The sequence below is a fragment of the Lepidochelys olivacea genome (assembly GCF_965140295.1).
Source record: "Lepidochelys olivacea isolate rLepOli2 genome assembly, chromosome: 9".
Taxonomy (NCBI): domain Eukaryota; kingdom Metazoa; phylum Chordata; order Testudines; family Cheloniidae; genus Lepidochelys; species Lepidochelys olivacea.
The window spans coordinates 102610453-102636259 of record NC_140419.1 but is presented as its reverse complement, the minus strand read 5'-3'; the positions used below and the strand labels follow the sequence as shown (position 1 = coordinate 102636259).

At 45.3% G+C, this 25807-nt stretch overlaps 1 protein-coding gene across 2 annotated transcripts in view; it reads left to right on the top strand.

The window, feature by feature from the left end:
• Window positions 1–25807, top strand: part of TEX11 (testis expressed 11) — a 148016-nt gene that overhangs the window by 112131 nt on the left and 10078 nt on the right. For both annotated transcript variants that reach the window (XM_084638556.1, XM_084638557.1), the window contains 5 exons: window positions 6947–7063; window positions 8411–8483; window positions 15879–16028; window positions 17128–17236; window positions 24413–24533. In XM_084638556.1, coding sequence (XP_084494682.1) covers window positions 6947–7063; window positions 8411–8483; window positions 15879–16028; window positions 17128–17236; window positions 24413–24533 — 570 coding nt within the window. The remainder of the gene's footprint in view (window positions 1–6946; window positions 7064–8410; window positions 8484–15878; window positions 16029–17127; window positions 17237–24412; window positions 24534–25807) is intronic.

Genomic DNA, 25807 nt, shown 5'->3' with positions numbered 1-25807 from the left:
CTCAAAAATTCAGGATGGTATCCGGCACAGCTGTAATTCTGTCATTAGAACCAGGAAAATGGTTTATGACCCTCGATCATAATAGGATGCTTATTTTCATATTGCAATTCACCTGTCTCACAAATGATTCCTGTACTTTTCAGTAGGCCAGAATGACTTTTAGTATTGAGTACTCCCATTCGGCCTTTTGTCTGCCCCAAAAGCATTCTCAGCAGTGCTGGAGGTGGTCACAGCTTACCTCTGACATCGGGAAATTATAGTTTTTCCATACTTTGGCAACTGGCTACTCAAGAGCTAGTCTTACAATGAGGTCTTTGACACCATAAAGATGATGAGGCCCTATTCCATGAGCTAGGGTTGCAGCTCAACATTGAGAAATCCATTCTGAGCCCAGTAGAAAGAATAGAGTTCATGGGAGTCTCCTTGGGCACTATTTCAGACAGGGCTTATCTTCCCTCCAACAAATTCTTGACATTAGAAAATCTCATCTCAAAGATTCAAGTCAGTCTACAGACATCAATAAGAAGTTGTCTTTAATTACTCAGACCCATGGCAGCCTGCACCTTTGTGATGCCATATGCCAGCTTCCAGACATGGTTCAGTACTGTTTATACTCTGAACAAACACAGTATGAGCAAATTAGTGTTGGTCCCTCATCAGGTACAAGGCTCTCTCAATTTTTGAAGGGACCCAGACAATGTCTGCATGGGGATTCTGTTAGTTTTACTTACTCCCTCTATCAGCGTAACAATGGATGCATCCCTGATGGGTTGGGGACACATTTGGGAACCCTCACCACCCAGGGCAAATGGTCTGCCCAAGAGACGTGACTACACGCCAACCTCCTTAAACTGAGGGCAGTCAGGAATGCCTATATCTGTTTCCTGCCTGTAATCAGGAACAAATCTATAAAGATTCTGACAGACAACATAGTTGGCATGTTCTATATCAACAGATATGGAGGAGCCAGGTCCCCTTCCCTTTGTGCCAAAGAGGTAAAGTTCTGCAAATGATGCATAGCCATTTCCATCCTTATTTTGGCAACTTACCTTCTGGGGATACAGACCAGCTTAGCAGATGACCTTGGTAGGCATTTCTCCCAGAACTACAAATGCGAGTTGAATCCTCAAATTCTCAGTCAAATTTTTCAGACTTGGGTTCCCCCCCCGAAATAGACCTCTTTGCCATGGTGATCAACAAGAAATGCAAAAAAATGTTTTCAAGGGGGAACTTGGGTACTCTCTCTTTGGGAGGTGCCTTCCTCCTTCCATGGACAAGAAACCTTCTATATGCTTTTCCCCCAGAACCATTTATTCTGAAAGTGATCAGCAAGATCAAACACAACAAAGCCAGAATTATATGCTTTGAGCAGGGGGTTGGACTAGATGACCTCCTGAGGTCCCTTCCAACCCTGATATTCTATGATTCTGTGATTCTATTTTAATAGTCCCAACATGTCCAAGACAGAGATGGTATCCTTACCTGATTCACCTAGGTGACTGTCAGGTGATCAGCCTCCCCTCCATTCCTCATCTTCTTTCCCACGGCACCGGCTGTACTTTTCATCCCAACCTGAAGATACTTCACCTCAAAGCTTGGCTCCTTGATGGTTCATGGGACTAGAATCAACTTGCTCCAAGAAGGTAAACAGGTATAATTGAACAGTGGGAAAGAGTCCACAAAGTACACTTATCTCCGCAAGTGGAAAAGATTCAGCCTGTGGTGTGTCCAGTGAGGTGTTCCTTCGGTTTATTCTTCTCTCTCAATCAGTCCTTGATTAGCGCCTACAGCTAAAAAGATGGAATTATCTATGAACTCTATCTGGGTCTACTTGACTATAACAGCTTTTCGTTTAGTAGCTGAGGGATTCTCATTCTTTACCCATCCTACAACTGTAAGGGTTCTTAGAGGATTGGGGAACATTTTTCACCTAGTTAAGAAACCCACACCTTTCTGGGATTTGAATTTAGTACTTAAATGCCATATGAGGCCTCCTTTTGAGCCAATGGCTACATCTTTCCTCATCAGTTTATCTTTTAGACAGCATTTTTGGTTGCTTTCACCTCAGCTTGTAGGGTGGGAGAAATAGGGTTTCTATGGCAGATTCTCCATTTTATAGTATTTTCCAAGGATAAAGTTTCATTATGCCCACACCCTACATTTTTACCCAACATGTCATATAAATTTCGCATCAACCAGGTTATCCACCTTCTGTTTTTTCCCCAAGCCTCATCAGATGAGAGAGGAGGCAGTTTTGCACACTTTGAATGTTAGGAGGGTGGTAGGCTTTTATGTAGACAAAACTAAATCACTCAGGAAATCACCCAGACTGTTTGTGGCTATTGCAGATAGATCCAAAGGTTTGGCGATTTCCACCCAGAGACTCTCTAGGTGGATCTCTGACTATATCATATTGTGCTATAAATTGTCAGATATATAGGTTCCTTCTAGAGTTTTGGCCTGTTCCACAAGATCTCTATCTACTTCTATGGTATTACACAAGAATGTCTCTATTCTGGACATTTTGTAAGGCTACTATTTGGTCTTACATACATACCTTCTTCAACCATTATTCAGTGGTTTAGTCTTCTAGATGCTGCTGTTGGAAATGCTGGGTTGTCTTGAGTCTTGACTTGGCTCTGAAGTTCCCCTCTCCAGCCTGGGGTACTGCTCAGTAATCACCTTGGTAAGCACCGTAGGGGCCCTCCTGAAAGAAGGAGAGGTTACTCACCCTGTGCAGTAACTGGAGATGTGTCCCTCTACGCGCGCTCCACTACCCATCCTCCTTATTCTCTGTTTTGGAGAATCCTCTGGGGGCATCATAGTAGAGAAGGAGCTGAGGGCGGTTCGCCCGGGCAGCCCTGTATAGCCTCAGAGTGGGGGATGAGGAAGCGTAGGGCACATGCACAGGCCGAATCGGCACTATCACCAAAACTCTCTGATTAAAGGCGCCTGGGGTGTGAGTACGCCCGAAGTGCTGCGTCCACAGGGACATGTCTCAAAGAAATCCACGTACTGTACAAGGTGAGTAACCTCTCTTTATTCATACTCCTGTAATTATCCAAATAAACTTACACTTCGTTATGTATAAAATATACCAGAAATATGTTGTATTACAATTACCTGAAGTCTGGTCTATAAACAACTCCTCTCTGTAGAACTGGGTTCTGTACAGGACAGGTTCATCCCAGCCAGCTACCTGAACACTTGTGACTTGAGGCTGAAGCTAAAAGCAGGGTTCTAGGAATACTGTTTAATCTTCAAAACTACACAACCATCTGTCAATCCTGATTTCAGAGCAAGTGCAACATTATCTGTTCTACCAGTAAAGGTGGGCAAACAAGGGCTTCTTTAGCTGGGAAAAGCTGTCAATGAGAAGAACACAGACATGTAGTTTAAGCCCCAAATCTATGAGGGGAAGGATATTTCTAGATATCTTAGACTTACTGAATAATTTAAGGTTTCAGAGTAGCAGCCGTGTTAGTCTGTATCCACAAAAAGAAAAGGAGGACTTGTGGCACCTTATAGACTAACAAATTTATTTGAGCATAAGCTTTCGTGAGCTACAGCTCACTTCATCGGAAGAGCTGCTATTTGGTGGAGGTTTGAAATAGTGTGAACTCCCGCAGTTACTGTAATGTCCAACCCCTTCTGGGATAAATGGACATGCAGTATCTGTGTACTTACCGCCCAAAATGTTGTGATAAATGTGTCCTTCTCCAGCACCTCCTAGTGCAGGCACAGCATGTGTGTGACAGTCAGAGTCCCATCGAAGATTAGTTTTCATTGCATCTTCAAAAGACTCTGATTTTCAGACTATTGTAAGGATGTCAGGCTGGGAGATTTCAAAATTCTCAGTGAATCACATATTTGAATTCTGTTCAGGTTGTAAAATATCCCTCATCATAGTAGTAATTGAGCATCTTCCAGAAGTGTGGTAAGCGATGTGACTAGACCCTGTCATGTGTGGTTCATTCTTTCTGTATTCCTCTCCCCAGGGAGGAGAGTTTCTGTGTCTGGGGGTTATTTCTTTTCTTCAAAGTAATGTAATATATTAAATGTACACTGTGCTCTCTGTTTATATTAACAAGGCAGGTAGAATTGTACCTTGCACCAGGAGTGGAAGGATAGTGAGGGTTATGATGGTCTTTAGTGCCTGTGGGTGTATGTTCCACAGTTCGATATTGGCCCCTGAGAAAGTTCTGTCTCTTTCACAGATGAACCTTACCTATGCAATTTTATTGTATTGTAGTTTTGGCCCTCATCCCAGACTTTAGGCTCTAAGGCATTGTGGGAACAAAGGGTTGAGTGCCTTAAAAAGTGACTGAATGAATATCCATCAACATAAGAGAGAGAGAGAAAGTTTGGATTAAACTTATTTACACTAGTCTAAATCTGGCGTAATTTTATTGAAATCATTAGAGTTATTCCAGATTTTCACTGTTCTAACAGATCAGAATCTGGCCTAAAGACTTTAAAATCTGTCTTAAAATAAATTCAAAATCAGGGAGTTTCCCCTGGAAATAGTGAGACTTGCCAGATCCGCACATACAGCCCTTAGAGTCATAGATTCATAGATATTTAGGTCAGAAGGGACCATTATGATCATCTAGTCTGACCTCCTGCACAACGCAGGCCACAGAATTTCACCCACCACTCCTGCGAAAAACCTCTCACCTATGTCTGAGCTATTGAAGTCCTCAAATCGTGGTTTAAAGACTTCAAGGAGCAGAGAATCCTCCAGCAAGTGACCCGTACCCCAGGCTACAGAGGAAGGCGAAAAACCTCCAGGGCCTCTTCCAATCTGCCCTGGAGGAAAATTCCTTCCCGACCCCAGATATGGCGATCAGCTAAACCCTGAGCATATGGGCAAGATTCACCAGCCAAATACTACAGAAAAATTTTTCCTGGGTAACTCAGATCTCACCCCATCTAATATCCCATCACAGGCCATTGGGCCTATTTACCATAAATATTTAATTACCAAAAGCATGTTATCCCATCATACCATCTCCTCCATAAACTCCCTTCTTTGGGAGGTGGGAGCCTTTTGCGTAGTAGAGACACGTTTAAAATAAGTGTTGCCATTTTCAGAATGGGAAGGCATATTTGGAGGTTGTACAATGTTCCTGTAAACAAAAAATGTCTGTTAATTTCAGCTCTATACAGACCATGGGAAAAAACAATGTCTGTCCATCAGAAAAGGAGAAAGTGATTTTGAGAGCTAGCAATACAGGAAAAATATAAAGAATGATTGAGAGTATCCATTTAATGTATGTGATGTTATAGCCTTGTTGGTTCCAGGATATTAGAGAGACAAGGTGGGTGAGGTAATATCTTTTATTGGACCAACTGCTGTTGGTGAGAGAGACAAGCTTTCGAGCCTAGAATTATAGAATCATAGAATATCAGGGTTGGAAGGGACCTCAGGAGGTCATCTAGTCCAACCCCGTGCTCAAAGCAGGACCAATCCCCAACTAAATTATCCCAGCCAGGGCTTTGTCAAGCCTGACCTTCAAAACCTCAAAGGAAGGAGATTCCACCACCTCCCTAGGTAACGCATTCCAGTGCTTCGCCACCTTCCTAGTGAAAATGTTTTTCCTAATATCCAACCTAAACCTCCCCCACTGAAACTTGAGACCATTACTCCTTGTTCTGTCATCTGCTACCACTGAGAACAGTCTAGATCCATCCTTTTCAGGTAGTTGAAAGCAGCTATCAAATCCCCCCTCATTCTTCTCTTCTGCAGACTAAATAATCCCAGTTCCCTCAGCCTCTCCTCATAAATCATGTGTTCCAGTCCCCTAATCATTTTTGTTGCCCTCCGCTGGACGCTTTCCAATTTTTCCACATCCTTCTTGTGGTGTGGGGCCCAAAACTGGACACAGTACTCCAGATGAGGCCTCACCAATGTTGAATAGAGGGGAACGATCACATCCCTCGATCTGCTGGCAGTGCCCCTACTTATACAGCCCAAAATGCCGTTAGCCTTCTTGGCAACAAGGGTACACTGTTGACTCATATCCAGCTTCTCGTCCACTGTAACCCGTAGGTCCTTTTCTGCAGAACTGCTGCCGAGCCATTCAGTCCCTAGTCTGTAGCAGTGCATGGGATTCTTCCATCCTAAGTGCAGGACTCTGCACTTGTCCTTGTTGAACCTCATCAGATTTCTTTTGGCCCAATCCTCCAATTTGTCTAGGTCCCTCTGTATCCTATCCCTACCCTCCAGCATATCTACCACTCCTCCCTAGTGTCATCTGCAAACTTGCTGAGGGTGAAATCCACACCATCCTCCAGATCATTAATGAAGATATTGAACAAAACCGGCCCCAGGACCGACCCTTGGGACACTCCGCTTGATACCGGCTGCCAACTAGACATGGGAGCATTGATCACTACCCGTTGAGCCCCATGATCTAGCCAGCTTTCTATCCACCTTATAGTCCATTCATCCAGCCCATACTACTTTAACTTGCTGGCAAGAATACTGTGGGAGACCATATCAGAAGCTTTGCTAAAGTGAACCTGAAGAAGAGCTCTGTGTAAGCTTGAAATTTTGTCTCTCTGACCAGCAGAGGTTGTTCCAATAGAAGATAATCCTCACCCGCCTAGTGTCCCTTTAAGTAAAATGTGTCCCCCAGTTGTGCTGTCAGCATTGCTGCTGCTGTTGTATAAACCCAGGACAAAACAGAAAGGCCCAGAAGGGTCAGCTTCAACGGAAGTGATGTAATGAGTGCTCTCCAGGTGGAAAAAGATGAGTGGGAAGGAAGGAAATGGTACTTGAGCCTCTGGAAAAGTGTCACAAACAGTGGGAGATAAAGGAAAAATGGAAATGATAAGTAAACTACTTTCTTTCTATCACTGCAGTAGAAAATGTTTCTTTCTTTGTTGATTGCTAGCCGTGACCTGGCAGTATCCTCGCTGACTATTCATGTTTCTGTTTTAGTTCTCCCAGTTTTGTCCATCTGATACAGCTGTTCTGATTGCCCAGAAGACATGCTTGCTGTTGGCTGCAGCAGTTGATCTGGAAATGGGGCGATGCAGTTTAACACTCACTGAACAGGTAGAGTGCTGGCCCTTTACATATGGGGCAGGTGAACATCTGGCTTTTAATGTACCCTAAACATAGCTTCTTTCGGTGTTTTATAATTCTCAGTTATTTCACGTAGGATGGGAGCTTGAAAATACAATCCTTTCACAATATAGAGTAAATTTTCATGTTGCTTTACAACCGATATAAGATATTGGACCAAATTCTCAGCTGCTGTAAATTGATTTTGTTGACTTCAATGGAGCTAAATGGATGTACACTATCAGAGGATCTGGGCCAGTGTCCCTGCCCCAAGGAGTTTACATTACAATCTACATTAAGATAACATGTATGAAGGGGTGATGACAAACCAGGGTGGAACAGGAAGATTAAGACTATAGCAGTAGGATTATGCAGTTGCTGAGGTGGTGATGTGAATATTATGAAGGTCACAGTTTTTATTTTCTGATGCATACACACACCCTGGAGGAGAATATTTAGATTAATAGGTTGTGGAAGAAGTACAGAAATCTGTTGAGTGGTGATAAGTGCAAAAGTTTGCTGAGCAGGGTTCAGTGCTTGGGCCTCTGTCTTTTCTGCAGAGAACACTGCACAGAAATAGGTTTCTTTTTTAAAAACACTCTGGGAGTGACTGTCCTATGTGTACTAGTCCTAATTGTGACACTACGCTCTTGCCTTTGCACCTCTTTGACAAGGAGTGAGAGCCCAGCCATGCAGAACAGACCAGTGCTGCTAGTTGCTCTCATTTTGTTTGCAACCTATGCATGGCCCTTCTTACAACTATGTATGGTGTCAGGTCATAATACCATTCTGGATTCCAGGGTTTGATTTCCGGTACAAATATAGGTGATAATGCCCTCTGTTACTCTGCCAAGGGGCCTGATGTTCAATTTCTCATTCCTGGTCAGATTATCGTGCCCTGTGCTACTGCTGTGCTGGGAACTTGGGTTCAGTGTCTGATACCGGTCTCTTACTCACTAGACAGGCTGCAATCATTGTACTGCATAGACAGGAATGTTCAACTTTTTTGAGAATGTCTTGCACTCAGTAGCAATGTTTTCTGGCTGATGGTTCATATAAGCCATGTCCCTTAGAGTCGTCTTAGTGCTATGTGCCTGGACCAATGGAGCCTCAAGTGTGATGGATCCTTGATGCTTTGAATGGGGTGTAGCGGTCTCTCCTAAAGAAGAAGAAAAAGAAAACTGGGTGCAGATGATGCATTAGAGTTAGCCTGGCTTTTCACTTATTATGTAGCCAGGTACTCTGGAGGCTTCTCTACTGTAGTTTGCTGTGAGATTTATATTCATGTTTCTTTTTAAAAACATAGTTTAAAAATAATGTATTAATTTTACAAAATAGATTGAGCTTCTGTCTCAGGCCCTTCATCACATCCAGGCATGCAGGGAAATCTGGAATGTTCTGAAGCTAACAGGTAAGTTAGAAATTCTGTTTGATTATGTAGTATAGCAGTACTTAGAGCCAATGACTAGAGCAGCCTGTACAAAAATTCCCAGGTTCTTTAAAACAAAAGTTTACTCTGCCAAACCTGTTTCCTTGCACTGTGCAGTTTAACAGGAGAAAAAAGGCCTAGATTTCCCAATTTAACTAAAGTGGCACATTAGGATTCAAATTCATGGATTAGGTACTGTACCAAAAGTCAGAGAACTGTCTGATGCCTTTTCTTCTCTGGATCTCCAGCAGGAAGAGCATACAGGAAGGCTCTGGGGGGCGGGATAGCTTAGTGATTTGAGTATTGGCCTTCTAAACCCAGGGTTGTGAGTTTAATCCTTGAGGGGGCCATTTAGGGATCTGGGGCAAAAATTGGGGATTGGTCCTGCTTTGAGCAGTGCATTGAACTAGATGACCTCTTGAGGTCCCTTCCAACCCTGATATTCTATGATTCTAAAAGAAAAACTTGTGTGGGTCCATGTGTTGTTTTCTTGAAGATAATAGAATAAGGATAAGATGTTAGTGTAAACTTTCTCTTGCCATTGCAGGCTCATTATGGGGCACTAAAATGCTCAACATAGTTATAGTGCAGATGGGAAAAGTAACTTTATGAACAGGACAGGTATTTCAGTATGCAGCCCTCTCCGGACTGAGAATGAATCCCTCTTCTCTTCTCCCAGGCTCTAACCTGACCTGAACCTGAGCTCCTCTAAGTAGGAAGAGGCATATTTATATGGTTCAGCCCTGCCTCTTTTCATTACCACCAGCCAGTGACAGGGTTTGTTATATGTCTGCTTTCCATTAACCTGAGTAACTTGAGTCACTCTCAACTTTCTGTGTGTACCTACATGGCGGCAAGTATTCCTGGATTTTCATAAGTGATCGCTCTTCTGCCAGCCATCTCCACCCTCTGACAAACAGAGGCTAGGGACACCATTCCTTACCCATCCCAGCTAATAGCCATTAATAGACTTAGCCTCCATGAATTTATCCAGTTCTCTTTTAAACCCTGTTATAGTCCTAACCTTCACAACCTCCTCAGACAAGGAGTTCCACCGGTTGACTGTGCACTGTGTGAAGAAGAACTTCCTTTTATTTGTTTTAAACCTGTTGCCCATTAATTTCATTTGCTGACCCCTTATTCTTATATTATAGGAACAAGTAAATCACTTTTCCTTTTTCACTTTCTCCACACCACTCATGATTTTATAGACCTCTATCATATCCCCCCTTAACCTCCTCTTTTCCAAGCTGAAAAGTCCTAGCCTCTTTAATCTCTCCTCATATGGGACCCGATCCAAACCCCTAATAATTTTAGTTACCCTTTTCTGAACCTTTTCTAATGCTAGTATATCTTTTTTGAGATGAGGAGACCACATCTGTATGCTGTATTCAAGATGTGGGCGTGCCATGGATTTATACAAGGGCAATAAGATATTCTCCGTCTTATTCTCTATCCCTTTTTAAATGATTCCTAACATCCTGCTTGCTTTTTTGACTGCCGCTGCACACTGCGTGGACGTCTTCAGAGAACTATCCATGATGACTCCAAGATCTTTCTCCTGATTAGCTGTAGCTAAATTAGCCCTCATTGTATTGTATGTATAGGTGGGATTATTTTTTCCACTGTGCATTACTTTACATTTATCCACATTAAATTTCATTTGCCATTTTGTTGCCCAATCACTTAGTTTTGTGAGAGCTTTCTGAAGTTCTTCACAGTCTGCTTTGGTCTTAACTATCTTGAGCAGTTTAGCATCATCTGCAAACTTTGCCACCTCGCTGTTTACGCTTTTGATAAGTCCCTTTTCTCTTTTGATGAGTCCCTTTGCACATGCAGTGTAAAATCTACAGGTACTGTTTTATATGCAGTTAATTAACCCCTTCAGTACCATTGGGATAGGGTGAAACACACAGGACAAAACAATACTCAGATAGGCATCATGATGTTTTCTTACGATGATTATCACACAATTGAACTGATTCAGCCTATATCTTGTGCAGCACTCGAGAAGTTAACAGCTCAGGGTGGCACATACATAGTTTTCAGCAGGAGATACATACTTGCCATACTGAGTGTGTGAAACTGGGGGTGGGCAACTTTTATTGAAGTGCTGGTGGGAACTGAAGTGAATCTGTTAGAGTGGGTCACATTTAGTGGAGTCACTGTGGTGATAAATTTGGCTCACTATGTTGACTGCCTGGTTTCCAAGGAAAAGTGAAATTACAAATCCAGATGACTGTAATGAGTTGTAATTATGTTGTAGTTAGTAGCACCAGCAAAGAGGACAGATGACTCTGGAATAATTTCTAAGATGACACCAAAGAAAAAACAATACATTTTACTAAATATGTTCTCTTTATTCTTAAAATGACTTTTTTTTTTCAAAAGCATCTAATTTTCACACTGTATCACATCGGCAAATATTCCTCTTAGCCCACAGGGACCTTTATGAATGGGAATTTATTTTTGCAATCTCCTGGTGGCAGTGGGGCATAATGTTTGCTCTTAAGTTTGTGCTGACTATTTTCTGGGTGTCCTGAGTGGGCCAATTTTCAGCTATAGTTTCAAATGTAATCTACTAACAGGAAAGATTTATTATAAAGAAATAAGAAGAGAGTTCTTAAATGGTAAATCAATCAGATACATACAGAGACTTCAAAGTCCATATATCAGGTTCTTAGCAGTATTGGTGAGTTTGCTGGCTTGAAAGTCCCTCTGGAACACATCCACAGCTTGGATGGATCATTCAGTCCTTTGTTCAATGCTTCAGCTTGTAGAAAAGTTATTCCAGAGGTAAAAAGCAGGAATGAAGACAAAATGGAGAAGATGCAGCTGCTTTTTATATTCTTTTGCCATGTGGCAGGTACTTCCTTTTTCCCAAACACAAGCTTCGCAGCACATGGCATGGAAAAGCCTTAGAGTTCTGTGTCCACAGACATGCCCCTACATGTCTTGCTGACTCATAAGGTGTAGCCCCTGGCTTCTTTCTATAGGTTCATTATACCATTGATGACCCTTGGTGGGCCATCGAACAGGCTAGGCATTGCTGATGCCAATCTGTCTGGGGTAGGGTTGCCAACTTTCTACTTGCACAAAACCAAACACCCTTGCCCTGCCCCACCCCTTCTCCAAGGCCCCGCCCAGTCTCCCTCCATCCCCTCTCCCTCTGTCACTCACTCTCCCCACCCTCACTTGCTTATTTTCACTGGACTGACTCCAGCGGTTGGGGTGTGGGAGGGGGTGAGGGCTCCGGATGTGGGTATAGGCTCTTGGGTGCAGCCAGGGATGAGGGATTTGGGGTGCAGGAGGGGGCTCCGGGCTGGGGCTGAGGGGTTCAGAGTGCGGGAGGGGCTCCGGGCTGGGGCGCATCAGGGAGGTGAGGGTTCTGGCTGAGGGTGCTGGCTCTGGGGTGGAGCCAGGGATAAGGGATTTGGAGTGCAGGAGGTTGCTTGAGGCTGTGGGGTGGAACCGAGGAATTCAGCGTATGAGAGGAGACTGGGCTGAGGCAGGGGGTTGGGGTGTGGGAGGGGATACAGGTGCTGGGCTGGGGGTGCAGAAATGAGTGGTTCAGGGTGCGGGAGGGGGCTCCAGGCTGGGGCAGTGGGTTGGGATGGGGTTACAGGCTCTGGGCTAGGGATCCAGAAATGCGTGGTGCTGACCAGAGCCGCCAGGATCCCTTTTCGATCAGGCATTCCGGTTGAAAACCAGACACCTGGCAACCCTAGTTTGGGAGTGTCATCCAGATACAGCACAAGTTTGGAAATACAGCTGTACCCTACATATCTATAACTCATCATACAAAGGTGATGCAAACATATAAATGAGATTATCATACTTGGCCAATTATAACATTTTCACAGATACCTTATACGGCATATCTGGTCAGATTCATTGCAATTCTATAATATTGGTATCAATAACATCACAGTGTTCTGCATATTCCATACAGCGTCACATATTCAAATGTCAATCTGATTGTTTTTCACTGGAGTGCCGTGTAATGAGTGCTGCACTTCAGGCTGGCTCAAATTCATGGTGATGGGGGTTGAGTGCAGTGGGTAAGGTTTGTAGTTTGCAGGGCTGGGTGGTGAAGCTACAGGTGTTGGAGGCAGCTGGTGGCAATAAGAAACCAGATGTTGGGGAAAGTGGGTTGGTGGTGACATGGGGGCACAAGGGAAAGAGTTTTGGGACAAGGGCTGCAGTGGGGATTGGGGGGCAGGCGTGGATCTGCTCTGTCTGCAGTGTTGTGAGCGCCTGCATCGAGTCCACTTGGAGGTCCATAATGCTTAGGAGCTGCTGCGTGGTTTGTTGCCAGTGATCCACATTCCCCTGGCGGAGCCTCCTTTTGGTCTCCCGCCACTCCTGTACTTTTTGACTTCATGCAGAAGGTCCTCCTTACTTCTTCCAGCTGCTTCCTGATTCTTTGCAGCCTTTCGGCCGTTGATAACAAGGACCGCTGGGATCTCAAGGTTGCATCTGTAAAGCCAAAATGCAACACTTAACAGAGGCAGCATTGTTCACATTAGACAGAGCAATGATTTGGCTGAACTTAAAGACAAGCACAGTGCACACAATCGCAGAAAATGCCCGTCCCAAAGATAGCGAGCGCACATAACCCACAGGGGCCCCAAAATGGTAAGTAACCACGGGGCAAGGGGGACTGATTATTTCAGGGCCACACTGTCCTCTAGGGTTCTTTGCCTTGGGGAGAGCCAGCAGCTGCAGAGGGCCCCAATACTAAACACTGTCTCCACATTTTCCACAGGAGTTCGTCCTGGAAGCTATCTCGCTGCTGAGAGTAACCTGGGAAGCAAGGGAGGGTCTTCAACTACAATGGTGCTTCCGCCCTGGCCCTTATGCAGCTTGCCTGTGTGCAACAGTGGTCCCCCCAGCCCTGCATGGCACAGTGGTGCAGACATGTTAGCCTGACTGGGACAAGGAGCACAGTAGCTTTACCAAGGAACCTGTGCAAGTGGATTGCCCAGCTTCTGCATGAGACATTCAGTGAGATAACTGAGGCCGATTACCACGATGTGAGAGACCACATCAACGCCTTATTCCTCATCTAGGCATGCACGCAGCCCTACCCCTTCTTTTTGTAACACTCCTTGCCCCAACAGCCTGCACTGAACAACTTCCTACCCAAAATAAAAGCTGCTTACTGGGCACCTCCTCTGCTGTTTGTTCTTCCACAAGCACCGTCTGCTGCAACTGGCTACCTTCCTCCTGGCTTGAAAACAGCTCCTGGCTGCATGCATCTAGGGATGCCGGGCTGTCCTCTGGCTCTGGACCCACCTCCTCCTCAGCACCCTCACTCCCACTTTCCTCCTCCTGCCTTGTTGCCCTCTGGGCTGCCAGGGCCTCTGAAGTGTCCATGGTGCTCTTCGAATTGGAGGTGGGGTCGCCCCCAAGTATCTTGTCCAGCTCTTTGTAGAAACAGCAGGTCATGGGCGCAGCACCAGTGCGGCGGTTTGCCTCCCGCGCTTTGTGGTAGGCATTCCGCAGCTCCTTCACTTTAACCCTGCACTACACTGCGTCCCGGTCATGGCCCCTTTCTATCATGGCCCTTGATATCTGCCCGTAGGTATCATAATTCCTACGGCTAGAGTGTAGCTGGGACTGGACAGCTTCCTCCCCCAAACAGTGATGAGGTCCAGCACCTCACCATTGCTTCATATATTATACCAATAAAATAAAAACCAGCAGGATCTTATTAAAGGGGATAAGGCAAAATGCCACAGTTATTGTGAATACAGAAAGAATCATAGTCAGCAGTTAGTTATAGCTATAACATTCCATTCAATTTCATATTTATTCACACATTCATTCATACACACACACGGGTTCTGCAAGGTTGTTATCATAGTTACCAGCCTTAGAGTTGCTCGTGCCAAGCCACTGGCCAGGTGGCCTGGACATGAGGAGGGAGCAGGGCCTTGTCAGATGCGCATCTGATGCTCCTGGAAGTTGGTTTGCAGACCCCAAAGTTCTCAGTTTCTAGAGTCCATTTTTTTAGGAATTTATTTCTATGCCAGTCTATGGGAATTGCTTCATCATGCTGTTGCTGAATCAATCAGCAGATGGCACATTCCTGACGGCTCCGTGCTGCTCGATGTTATCTTGTTCTTCGGTTCTCCCATCCTTGAGGCTGTTGGGTGGATTCTAGTCTGCCCTCCGGGGGTCCTCTGGTTGTTTCCAGTTGACGCCTTCTTCGGCCGATCGACACTGGATTCTTAGGCTGGCACCTCCCTGATCATTTATTATCCACACCAAGCATCCATCCACATACATCCTCTGTCTCTATTTTAATCACAATTGTTAACAAAGCGAGATGAATACAACAAAAGAGCGGGGGGGGGGTCTCTGTGTGTTGTTTCTGTTGTTACAAAGTATCGCTTTGAGTTGCTCTCTCTGGGTGAGTAGTTGTTACAAAGTATTGCTTTGAGAACAGACTCTGTCTTAGGATGTACTAACACAATTAGCAGCTTGCAAGTTTCACACAGAGAGGGAGAGAAACAGTAAAAACAAGAGACCAAAAACCAAGAGACCTCTTAATTAGTAATACCCTGGAATTTAAATGATGGGGAACCAAACTCATTTGTGATTTTAATACAGAACATCTTTAATATGATCCAACATAACACATACTGGGGATCACCTGGCACCTGGAGGCATGGTCACCTGGAAAGATGTGCTGAGAGGACTGTACGCCTTGCTGAGCAGACAGGAAAGGGAATTTCAAAATTCCAAGAGAATTTAAAGGGCGAGTCTGACGGTTGGTCGCTTGAGGGCAGGGCAGTAGAGTTCAAAGTGATGACCAGAGTGGTTAGAACAGGCATTGTGGGACACTTCATGGAGGCTGATAAGAGCGCATTAATAGACCAGGGTGTCCACACTGGCACCGCGGCGCTGCAGCCGGGGCACAGCAAGCGTTATGCTTCTCGTGGAGGTGGATTACCAGGGGTGCTCCAGCCACAGAGTCCGGACGCTCTACGTGCCTTGCCAGTGTGGACACCTCAGGAGTGAGGGCACCCGAGGCTGATTTAATGCGTTCCAACTCACAAGTGTAGCCAAGGCCTAAGAAAGTTGCTTGCTTTTGAGGTAGTCCTCTCTATGTAGGTGTAATTTACTCGGGATTATTCACTCCAGATTAATGCCGGGAGAAAACTTCAGGAGTTTAATCTGTGCTGTATGTATTTATGCGGTTCAAACATGGTTGTTAAACCTCATAGTTTGTTCCTTACTTTTAAGTCTCAGTGCCTTGGTTTAAGGATTTTCCTGGTACTGAGGGCAAAGCTGCACCTTGCAGCTTCATTTCATAAACTGACTATAACAGATTGACTAATAACAGGCAATACTGTGTGTCCTCTGCAGGAGATTTCTCCAAAGACCCAACAGACACATTGCTGCTGGTTTATGAATTTGAAGCAAGAGCCAAACTCAATGATCCAGAACTGGACAGCCTGCTGGAATTGGTGTGGGAACTGCCACAAATAGAGACTAAGATTCTAGAAACCATTGCTTGTAAGGGCCCTATTTACATTTCCATAGTTGTTAAAGTCATGTAAAGAAACTTGGCCATGACTGCATCTTATGATATTCTTTCTCTTTCATTTGGAGTGAGTAGGATTATTACTCTGTAGCAGTGAAAATCTATGCAAAATCCAGGCATACTGTGTTGCCTGGAGGAGGTATTTGTGATCACTGTAGTACCCAGAGATCTCCATATTTTGAAGTATCAACCTGTTGGTGATACATATGGAATGTGAGTCAGAGCCTTACAGACTCCCTCCATCTCAAAAATCCAAAACCTTTTCATAGAGTTTAAGGCCAGAAGGAACCATTATGATTGTCTAGGCTGACCTCCTGCCTGACACAGGCCAGACAGTGTCCCCTAGTGGTTCCTGTATCCAGGCCAATAACTTCTGATTGAGCAAGAGCAGATCCTTCAGAAGATGTCCAGTCTTGACTTAAAATCCAAAGATAATGGAGAAGCTTGTACCTGGCATTTGCTGTACTGCTCTGTCTCCTCATCGCAAAGCTCTAGCGATGCCTTTTGGAACTTGAGCATTTAGAATGGGCTTTCAGGAAGGTGAGGGAGTATCTTAGAACCCAAATGACAAATTGTTTACATTTCACTTATTTTGAAACTATTAGCGTAGATCAGGGAATGACTCCTAGATTCTGCATTTCTCTCTTTTTTTTTTTTTTTTTTTAAATCAGCCATGGTATTGCCAGGAAATGTAAAACAAAACCAAATAGCCATTGTTAATGTAGGACACCTCTGTTTTTGTGTTGCTGCAGCAGACATAGCCAGTCAACAAAGAGACCTCTCATTAACTACAGAACCTATTTTCTTAAGCTCTGCAACTATCATTTATGATCTTGTGACAAGAAGGAAGTAAAGCCATGCTGGCTTGTGCTCTGCACCAGCAGTCACTAGTACTGAGCAGCTCCTCAGGACAAGAATACAATTGCTGCTTATGAAATAACATTTCTGTTATACAAATCTAGAGTCATTCATTTATCATAGGGGACCCTGAAACAGTGCAGTGACCAATGTGCGGGAGGTCTGACCTTGTTCATTTTAATTTTCCTTCTCCATGTTCTTTTGTTTTTCAAGCATTAGCGATGGAGTCTCCTGCTTATTATCCCTCTGTGTGTAAGAGGGCCCTCAAGAGCGCTCTGACCCTTCATAGGAAACAGGAAGCCATTGATGCTGTGAGAGTCAGGTTAGTGTTCACACCAATTACTGCTAGAAGGACTGAGGCCGGTAATGTGCACAGGCAGTCAGGTGGTCATGTATCCCATCAACTGGCCATTGTTTTTCCTTGATGTATGTCAAACTATTCCAGTGAGGGATTGGCAGGGAAGGAAGACAAATAAGGGAATCAGTTGTTGATTGCATGTTAGATCCCTTTCCCTGTGGTCTCTGATTTTTGCCTTGTGGGGCAGGAACCTGTCTGTATTATGACTGTGAGGCACACAGTAACATCTTAGTTACTTGATAGAAGTAGTAGTAATGAGCACAAGGGTTATGATGATAAACAGAAGGGGTCAAACTCTTTATGTCAATAGCCACACTGACTTCAGTGGATCTGCTTACTTGAATAAGGCTGCGTTTTCACTGCAGAGTTAACTTGGGTGATCAGCATGCAGGTTAGCCTAGTCCAGCTGTGAACAGCCAGTGACTGCTTAAAACATGATGCTCAAGAGATGAGCCCATGTTCATTGAATAAAAACCACTCTCACTTAGGCCTTGTCTACACTACAGAGTTTTGTCAATGCAAGTTATGCCGACGATCAAAAACCAGTATAATTACATCACTTTTGCATGTTCACACAACGCTCCTTCTGTGGCAGAGCGCGTCCGCAGTTGTTGCTCTAGCATCGACAGTGAGAGCAGTGCACTGTGGGTAGCTATCCCACTGGACTACTTGACACCTTCTGCAGCTAGAAGTTGTGGGAAGGTGGAGTGGATCACAGCGCATCATGGATGCGGGATCAACGTCCTATGATGCACTTTTTTTCTGTCCCACCATTCCAACTGCATTTCACAGCATTTTTCAATTTCCCCCATTTACTGTTTACCTGCCATATCTGAAAGCATGGACCCTACAATGTTCTCTACTGTTGTGGTCACTGTAGATGAACACATCATGACTGATTATGCAATATATCATGAGCATCCAATGTTAACAGGAATCCGAGGTGCCTGACCTGCCGTGTGCCATGGAAAGAAACAACACCAGATTACTTTTGACATTCATGGAGCAGCTGCACACGGTGGACCGTCGCTTTTGGGCTCGGGAAACAAGCACTGCGTGGTGGGATTGCATTGTTATGCAGGTGCGGGATGATGAGCAGTGACTGCAGAACTTTTGGACGCAGAAAGCTACCTTCCTGGAACTGTGCACAGAGCTTGGCCCAGCACTGTGGGGCAAGGACACCAAAATAAGAGCTGCCCTCTCTGTGGAGAAGAGCATGATGATCACTGTGTGGAAGCTGGCAACTACAGACTGCTACCGGTCAGTCGTGACTCAGTTTGGAGTTGGGAAGTCCACCATTGGGGCTGCGTGAATGCAAGTGTGCAGGGCAGGTAATCACATCCTGCTACAAAGGACTGTGACTGTTGGCAATGTGTGTGAAATAGTAGATGGCTTTGTAGCAGTGGGATTCCCTAACTGCGGCAAGGCGATAGATGGCATGCAGAGTCCAATTTTGGCCCCGGACCATGTTGTGACGTAGTACATCAGTACAAAGAGGTACCTCTCCATGGTATTGCAGGCGCTTGTTGATCACTGGACGTGTCACTGACATCAATGCGGCATGGTCCAGGAAGGTCCATGACACATGCATCTTCAGGAACACTGGCGTGTACATAAAGCTGTAAGCAGAGACTTTCTTTTCAGATCAGAAGTTTTCACTGGAGTCTTTTGAAATGCCCATGGTGATCCTGGAAGACCGAGCATACCCTTTACTCTCATGGCTCAGGAACTTTTACTCAGGAAACCTGGACAGCAGCAAGGAGCGCTTCAACAAGAGGCTGAGCAGGTGCAGAATGACCATGGAATGTGCCTTTGGCAGATTAAAAGCACACTGGTGCTGCCTTTATGGCATGTTAAACCCAAATGAAGAAAATATTCCCATGGTCATAGCAGCCTGCTGTGTGCTGAATAATATTTGTGAGGCTAAGGGTGAAAAGTTTCTCCTGGGGTGGAGTGTGGAGGCGAATTGCCTAGTGGCTGATTTTGAGCAGCCAGATACCAGAGCTATTAGAGGGGCACAATGGGGAGCTACCTGAATCAGAGAGGCTTTGAGGCACCATTTTGACAATGAACACCAGTAATGTGTCTTTCTATACAGCACTCCGCCATGCTGTGTTAATTTGCCGCCTTTCTTGAAATTTTGATGATTTCTGACCATGATTTGTAGTCAGCAAATGATCAGATTACAACTGTGTATTAATTCAAACACCGTATGTAGGAGACAAAGATTGGTTATCTTTCAGAGAGTATGTTTTTATTAAATACCAATTAACAACACACACAAAAGGATTGGTGGAAAGGGGGATAACAATGATGGGCAGTGTAGACCCTTATTGCTGTCTGTAAGTCCAGCTATCATTTTGGAAGCTGTCCGAAGGGGTGGAGCGAATAGGGTACTGAGTTGGGCGGAAAGTTGAAAGGAATGTGTGGGAGGAGTTTGGGGATGGCATGGAAAGCAGTTCTGTATCAGCTGTGGGGGGTTGGAGGGACGAGCACGCATTAATTCTGCAAGCAGCATGATTAGAGACTTTAACATCTCCATTTGCTCCTCCATCACTTTTATCATCCGCTCCTGGCCCATTAAAATTCACTCCTGGCTCTCCTTGCTGTCCTGTTTTATAATTTTCTTTTAAACTCTCTTTCCATGCCCTGCATTCTTGGTTTTTGGCCTCTGAGGATTGGAACATCTCTTGAAACATGTCCTCCTTGCTCGCTGCCTTATCTGGAAGACAATGAGGAGTCCGGTGGCACCTTAAAGACTAACAGATTTATTTGGGCATAAGCTTTTGTGGGTAAAAAAACCACTTCTTCAGATGCAGCTGAAGAAGTGGTTTTTTAACCCGTGAAAGCTTATGCCCAAATAAATCTGTTAGTCTTTAAGGTGCCACCGGACTCCTCGTTTTTGTGTGGATACAGATTAACATGGCTACCCCTCTGATACTTATCTGGTAGAGGTGCTCTGCTGGTGTGTAGGGTGTTCCTCTGAAGGCCACATCTGTAGAAGCACAAGAAACAGTAAACAGAAGCATGATTGTTTAGTGCATGCAAAGCATCAAATCATTATAGTAAGATGCACCTCCTTTGAGATTTGAATCAGTTTCTCGCTATCCGTTGCCAAGCACACATCTCAGCAAAAGCCCTAAACATGGTGAGTTCGGCCCCAGGGAGCACTTAGATGGGACAAAGGGTCTAGGAGGCAACTAGGGACAATATCGTAAATTCTGCCACTATTTTCCACAGGCGGGGGTCACTGAAGCTGATATTTCACTCCTAAGGGTATGCAAGCATGCATCTCCTACATGTGTACGGCTTCAGACGGAGTTCCCATGCTGCTTGTCTGTGTGCTGTGTTGGTCCATGAGTGATTGCCAACTGGTGTGGCAGAGTTTCCTAAAATGACAGGAGGAACAAAACAGCTCTGCCAAGGAATCTTTGTCTGATGATGGGCGAGTACATCCAGGAAAGTTTCCTAGAGATCTCTCTAGAGGATTCCTATGAAATCTCGGTGTGCATTAACACACTGTTCTGCCGCATTGCTTAGTTGCACAGGGGAATGCGAATCACATGCAGACACAGCTAGTCTTGTACATTTCTATCCCTTCACCCACTTCTAGACTATAACAAAGCAAAGGACAGCTCTACCTCATATAACCAAGCAGCATCAACTCAAAAAGATCACTTACCAGAGCTCCCCTCTCCTGCTTCATGCACGCCAGAGATGGACTGCTGGGACAGGCTCGACCCCTCTGGAGTGGAAAAGAGGTCCTGCTGTGTGCTCCACATCATCCTCCAACTTGACCTCTTTGTCCATGACTTCATCCTCAGGGTTGAATCTCCAGCCCCGCCAGAGTAACCACATGGCTTGTGGCAGAGGAGTTGGGGTCACTGCCGAGGATGGCATCCAGCTCCTTATAGAAGCGGCAAGTCTTCGGGCAGCACCAGAGCAACAATTTGACTCCCTTGCCTTCTGGTGTGCTTGCCTCAGCTCCTTTAGCTTCACATGGCACTGATGCGTGTCCCATTCATAGCCCTTATCCAACATGCCACAAGAAATCTGACCATAGATACTGAAGTTCCTACAGCTGGAGTGTAGCTGGGACTGCAAAGCCTCCTCCCCACAGTGCCAGCAGATCCAACACCTCGGGTGTACTCTGAGCAGGAGAGCATTTTGCTGTGGGGTGATGCCGTAGTCAGCTGGGAAGATGCAATGTGAGCTGTCCATACTGAGCAAACAGGAAATGGAATTTCAGAAATTCCCAGGTGCAGGGCAGCAGAGTTCAAACTGCTGACCAGAGCGGTCAGAATGGGCATTGTGGGACACCTCCTGGAGACCATTTACAGCGACATAACCAAGCACAGTGTCTACATTGACACTTTGTTGATATTTTGCTCCAAAAAGCTCTATGCCTCTCGTCAAGGTGGTTTTATTTTGTTGGCAAAGCAGGAGAGTTTTGTCAGCGGAAGGAGCATTATAGTGTGTATATCTCCACTGTTGTGTTGACGAAAGCTGACTTTTGTTGACAAAACTCTATAATATAGACAAGACCTTAATAGACACCCTTTTTCCAGACATACTGTGAGCTTCTGGGTACAGGGACTCTGTTTCCTCTCTGAGCTCTTCAAAGGTGAGCTCATTAGTGCTGATAATGGTAACGGAGTAGGTTTGTGTACTTGTGCTGCACACATACAGTATGTAAGGAGGAAATCTTCCGTTGGCTTTGTTTAACTAATGTTTTAATATGATGTTATACGTCACTTGACCACTAGTGCAGACAAAGGTAGTCATGTTTAAAAATGTGTTAGCTGGTTATAATTAACCCTAGAGCCTCCAAGAAGGAGACTGGCAAGGAGCTGGTTCCATCCAAACATGCCTGTGCTTCCTTTGTGTTGCAGAGCTTTGGAACAAAAAGAGAGTTCATGCCAAGGCCCCTCTTGCTAGATCATGCAGTCCAGGGCAAGCAGCTTTGGACTAAAGGTGTCCCAGATAAAAGACTCAGGCTTATGCAAGAACAGAGAGTGTGCTATGTAAATTAGTGCCAAGTAGGGAGCTGCTGCTTGGTGACAGGGCAGTAGTGGCTGAGGTTGCTGCAATTTTGGTTGTCTCTGCTCAAGATAGACAGGACTTGTGCCCATTTTGTAAGTTAGTAAATTACACAGAAAATACCCTGACTCCATGTCACCAAATTCCCTTCAAGTGGGAGACTAACCTGCTGCAAGGCTCCAATATCTGCTACTACAAATGGGCAACACTAGTCATGTTAGGATTACCCATGACTAAGGCTGCAAGTTTGTCATGGCGGTCATGGAAGTCATGGATTCTGAGACTTTCCAGGAACTCTGTGACTTCTGCAGCAGCTTGTGTGGCTGTCCCAAGAGCCACCTGAGCAGCTTGGGCAGTCCCTGGGCCAGCTGCACGGGCCACCACTGGGGCAGTTTTGGGCCACCCCCCGCCCAGCAGCACCAGGAGTTTGGGTGTGGAGGGGGCTCAGGGCTGGGGCACAAGAGGGTATGAGGGCTCTGGGTGGTGCTTACCTTGTGGGGCTTCCCCAGAAATGGCAACGTGTCTAACCCTCAGCTCCTAGCTCTGCACACTGCCACCGCCCACAGGCACCACTCTCACAGCTCCCATTGGCTGCGGTTCCAGGCCAATGGGAGCTGCGGAGCCGGTGCATGGGGGGGGCAGTACAGGGAGCTAGGTGCTGAGGAAGGGACATGTTGCCGCTTGCGAGGAGCTGGGTAGGGAGCCTGCCAGCCCTGCCAACCCCCTCCCCCCCAGCACCAGTGGGGGTCCTGGCTGCTCCCCCCTTAGCACCTGCAGCACCCCCTCCTGAGCACCTACAGCACCCCCAGGCTGCCCCACCTCCCAAACACTTGTGGCGCCCCTGGGCTGCTCCCCCCACCTCAAGGTTTAGTCAGGGGTATATAGTACAAGTCATGGACAGGTCACAGGCCGTGAATTTTTGTTTACTGCCCCTGACCTGTCCATGATTTTTATTAAAAATTCCCATGACTAAAACATAGCCTTACCCCTGACTAGTCAACACTTTTTTCAACATGATTATCTTTGTTGCACTAGTGTTTAACAACAGAAAGCATGTTAAGTAAACAGATTTTAATTAACACTAACACAATTTATATTCACAGTGGTAACTAAGCCAATGAAGATGATTGGCTACAAATAGGTGCCAGTAAGCAGTTTTGGCTTTATACTGTGACATGCTCCATAGGGCATACTGCAGCTGGATGCGTGTGTTGTAGTCCTCTCAAAAGAAATTAAGTGAAGAGAACTGAGGGGAAAGCCACATGGGTTGGGAGGAGTTAGCTTTAAAGATAGGATGCCATATATATGGTATAGTGGTTCTGAGCAACCAGCTGCCCAGGGTACCTGCTGTAGATGGAATCTGAACTACCACCTGACGTCCTTTTGCCTCAGATTCCATTCCCTGTAATGGAATTCCCTCTTCTGCTCCCCCTGCACCTGAACTGCCACTGCAGTGCTCTGTGAATCACTCTGCTAAAGTCAGGTTTCAGAGTAACAGCCGTGTTAGTCTGTATTCACAAAAAGAAAAGGAGTACTTGTGGCACCTTAGAGACTAACCAATTTATTAGAGCATAAGCTTTCGTGAGCTACAGCTCACTTCATCAGATGCATATCGTGGAAACTGCAGCAGACTTTATAAAGTCCAGGCTGAGCTATCATGAAGGAGCTGCCTTTTCCCTTAATGAGCAGGAAGAACCATTTCAAGGTGCATGCGTTTGCTGTTGTTTTTCTTTATTTCAAAGGGAAGCAAGGCATGCAGGGCCCTGTAGTTAGCTCCCTCTTAGTGAGATTGGGATAGGAATAGCTGCTTTCCCCTTTCTTTCAGTTGGGCAACTCCTATAAAATACAATAGCTGCTCCCTCCCATCTATAGACTGCAGGAAGGAGCTCAGACCCAGGGCAAGGACGTCCTTCTGCTTTCAGAAAGGGGCAGGGTACAAAGCAGTGTCGTGCAGACAACATGGAGACACAAGCCACAGTGCTGCTGCTGTTAAAACTCAGCTCATTTGTTCCGTGGCTGGTTGCTTTGCTGAGTAATCAACAACGCCTATTCCACAGGGTATTTAACAAGTTTCCTCTTTGTTGCTGTTTTGATTCCCAGCAAATGTCTGCACAGCTTGGTTCACCTTTCTCTGCCAACTGGAGTGACAGACACAGATGCTTGTGTGCTGGAGGAGGTGTGGGGCTACTTTGAAGACGCTCTGAGCATTGTAGGCACCACAGTAAGTAGAACAGAAAAACAAAAGATTGGAAATGATGCTGAGTAAGCTTTAAAAAGCCCTCACCGGAATGAGAGCAATCATCAAACAAACCTTAAAATATTTAGGTTCTCACATGCAGGGGCACCAAGTAAGGGGGTTGGGGGAAGTGGCTCTAGCCTCCGCTGAGTTTAGTACCGAGGTCTGCAGTCACAGCGCATTCCCTAGCCCCAGAGGGAGCGCTTAACGGCGACACAGCTTGAGTGTGATATGTGATGAGTAATGTGCTGCTCCCAGCTTCCGCCCCTGGGTCAGGGAGTTTGCTTATAAACAGAGGCAGGGTGATTAAGATAACAAAAGACTTGTCCTTAATGAAATGTCCTAAATGATCCTGAAAGCATTGCTAGGCACTGAAATTAATAGGCAGCCGATTTAAAACAAACAAAAGGAAGTATTTCTTCACAGTCAACCTGTGGAACTCTTTGTTAGGGGATGTGGTGAAGGCCAAAATATAACAGGGTTCCAGTAAGAACTAGATAAGTTCATGGAGGACAGGTCCATCAATGGCTACTAGTCAGGGTGCACAGGGATCCAATACCATGTTCTGTGTATCCCTAGCCTCTGTTTGTCAGAAGCTGGGACTGGGCGACAGGGGATGAATCACTTGATGATTCCCTGTTCATCCCTCTGAAGCACTTGATATTGGCCACTATTGGAAGACAGGATACTGGGCAAGATGGACTAGAAGCTTACTCTCCACTCCATTATCCAAGCCACCAATGAAAATATTGAAAAGTGTCAGACCCAGGATGGACCCCAGTAGATATGCCCTCCCAGTTTGACAGCAAACCAGTCATAACTAGTCTTTGAGTACATTCTTTCAACCAGTTGTGCACCCACCTTACAATAATTTTATCTAGACCACATTTCCCTAGTTTGTTTAGATGAATATGTGGGACTGTGTCAAAAACCTTGTTAAAAATCAAGATAATAGAATCAGAAGGGACCACAATAGTCAGCTAATCTAACTCCCTGCCAACATGAAGGATTTGTTGCGTCTAAACCATCCAAGAAAGGGGATTATCCAGCTTCTTTTTGAAAACCTCCTGTGAAGCAGTCTGTTCCATTGTCCTACTGTTCTTACAGTTAGGAATTTTTTTCTGAAATTTAATCTAAATCTGCTATGCAGTAGTTTGAACCCATTGCCTATTACATGCCCTCTGTGGCAAAAAAGAGAACAACTTTTCTTCATTTTTTGTGGCAGCCTTTCAAATATCTGAAGATGGCTATCATAACCC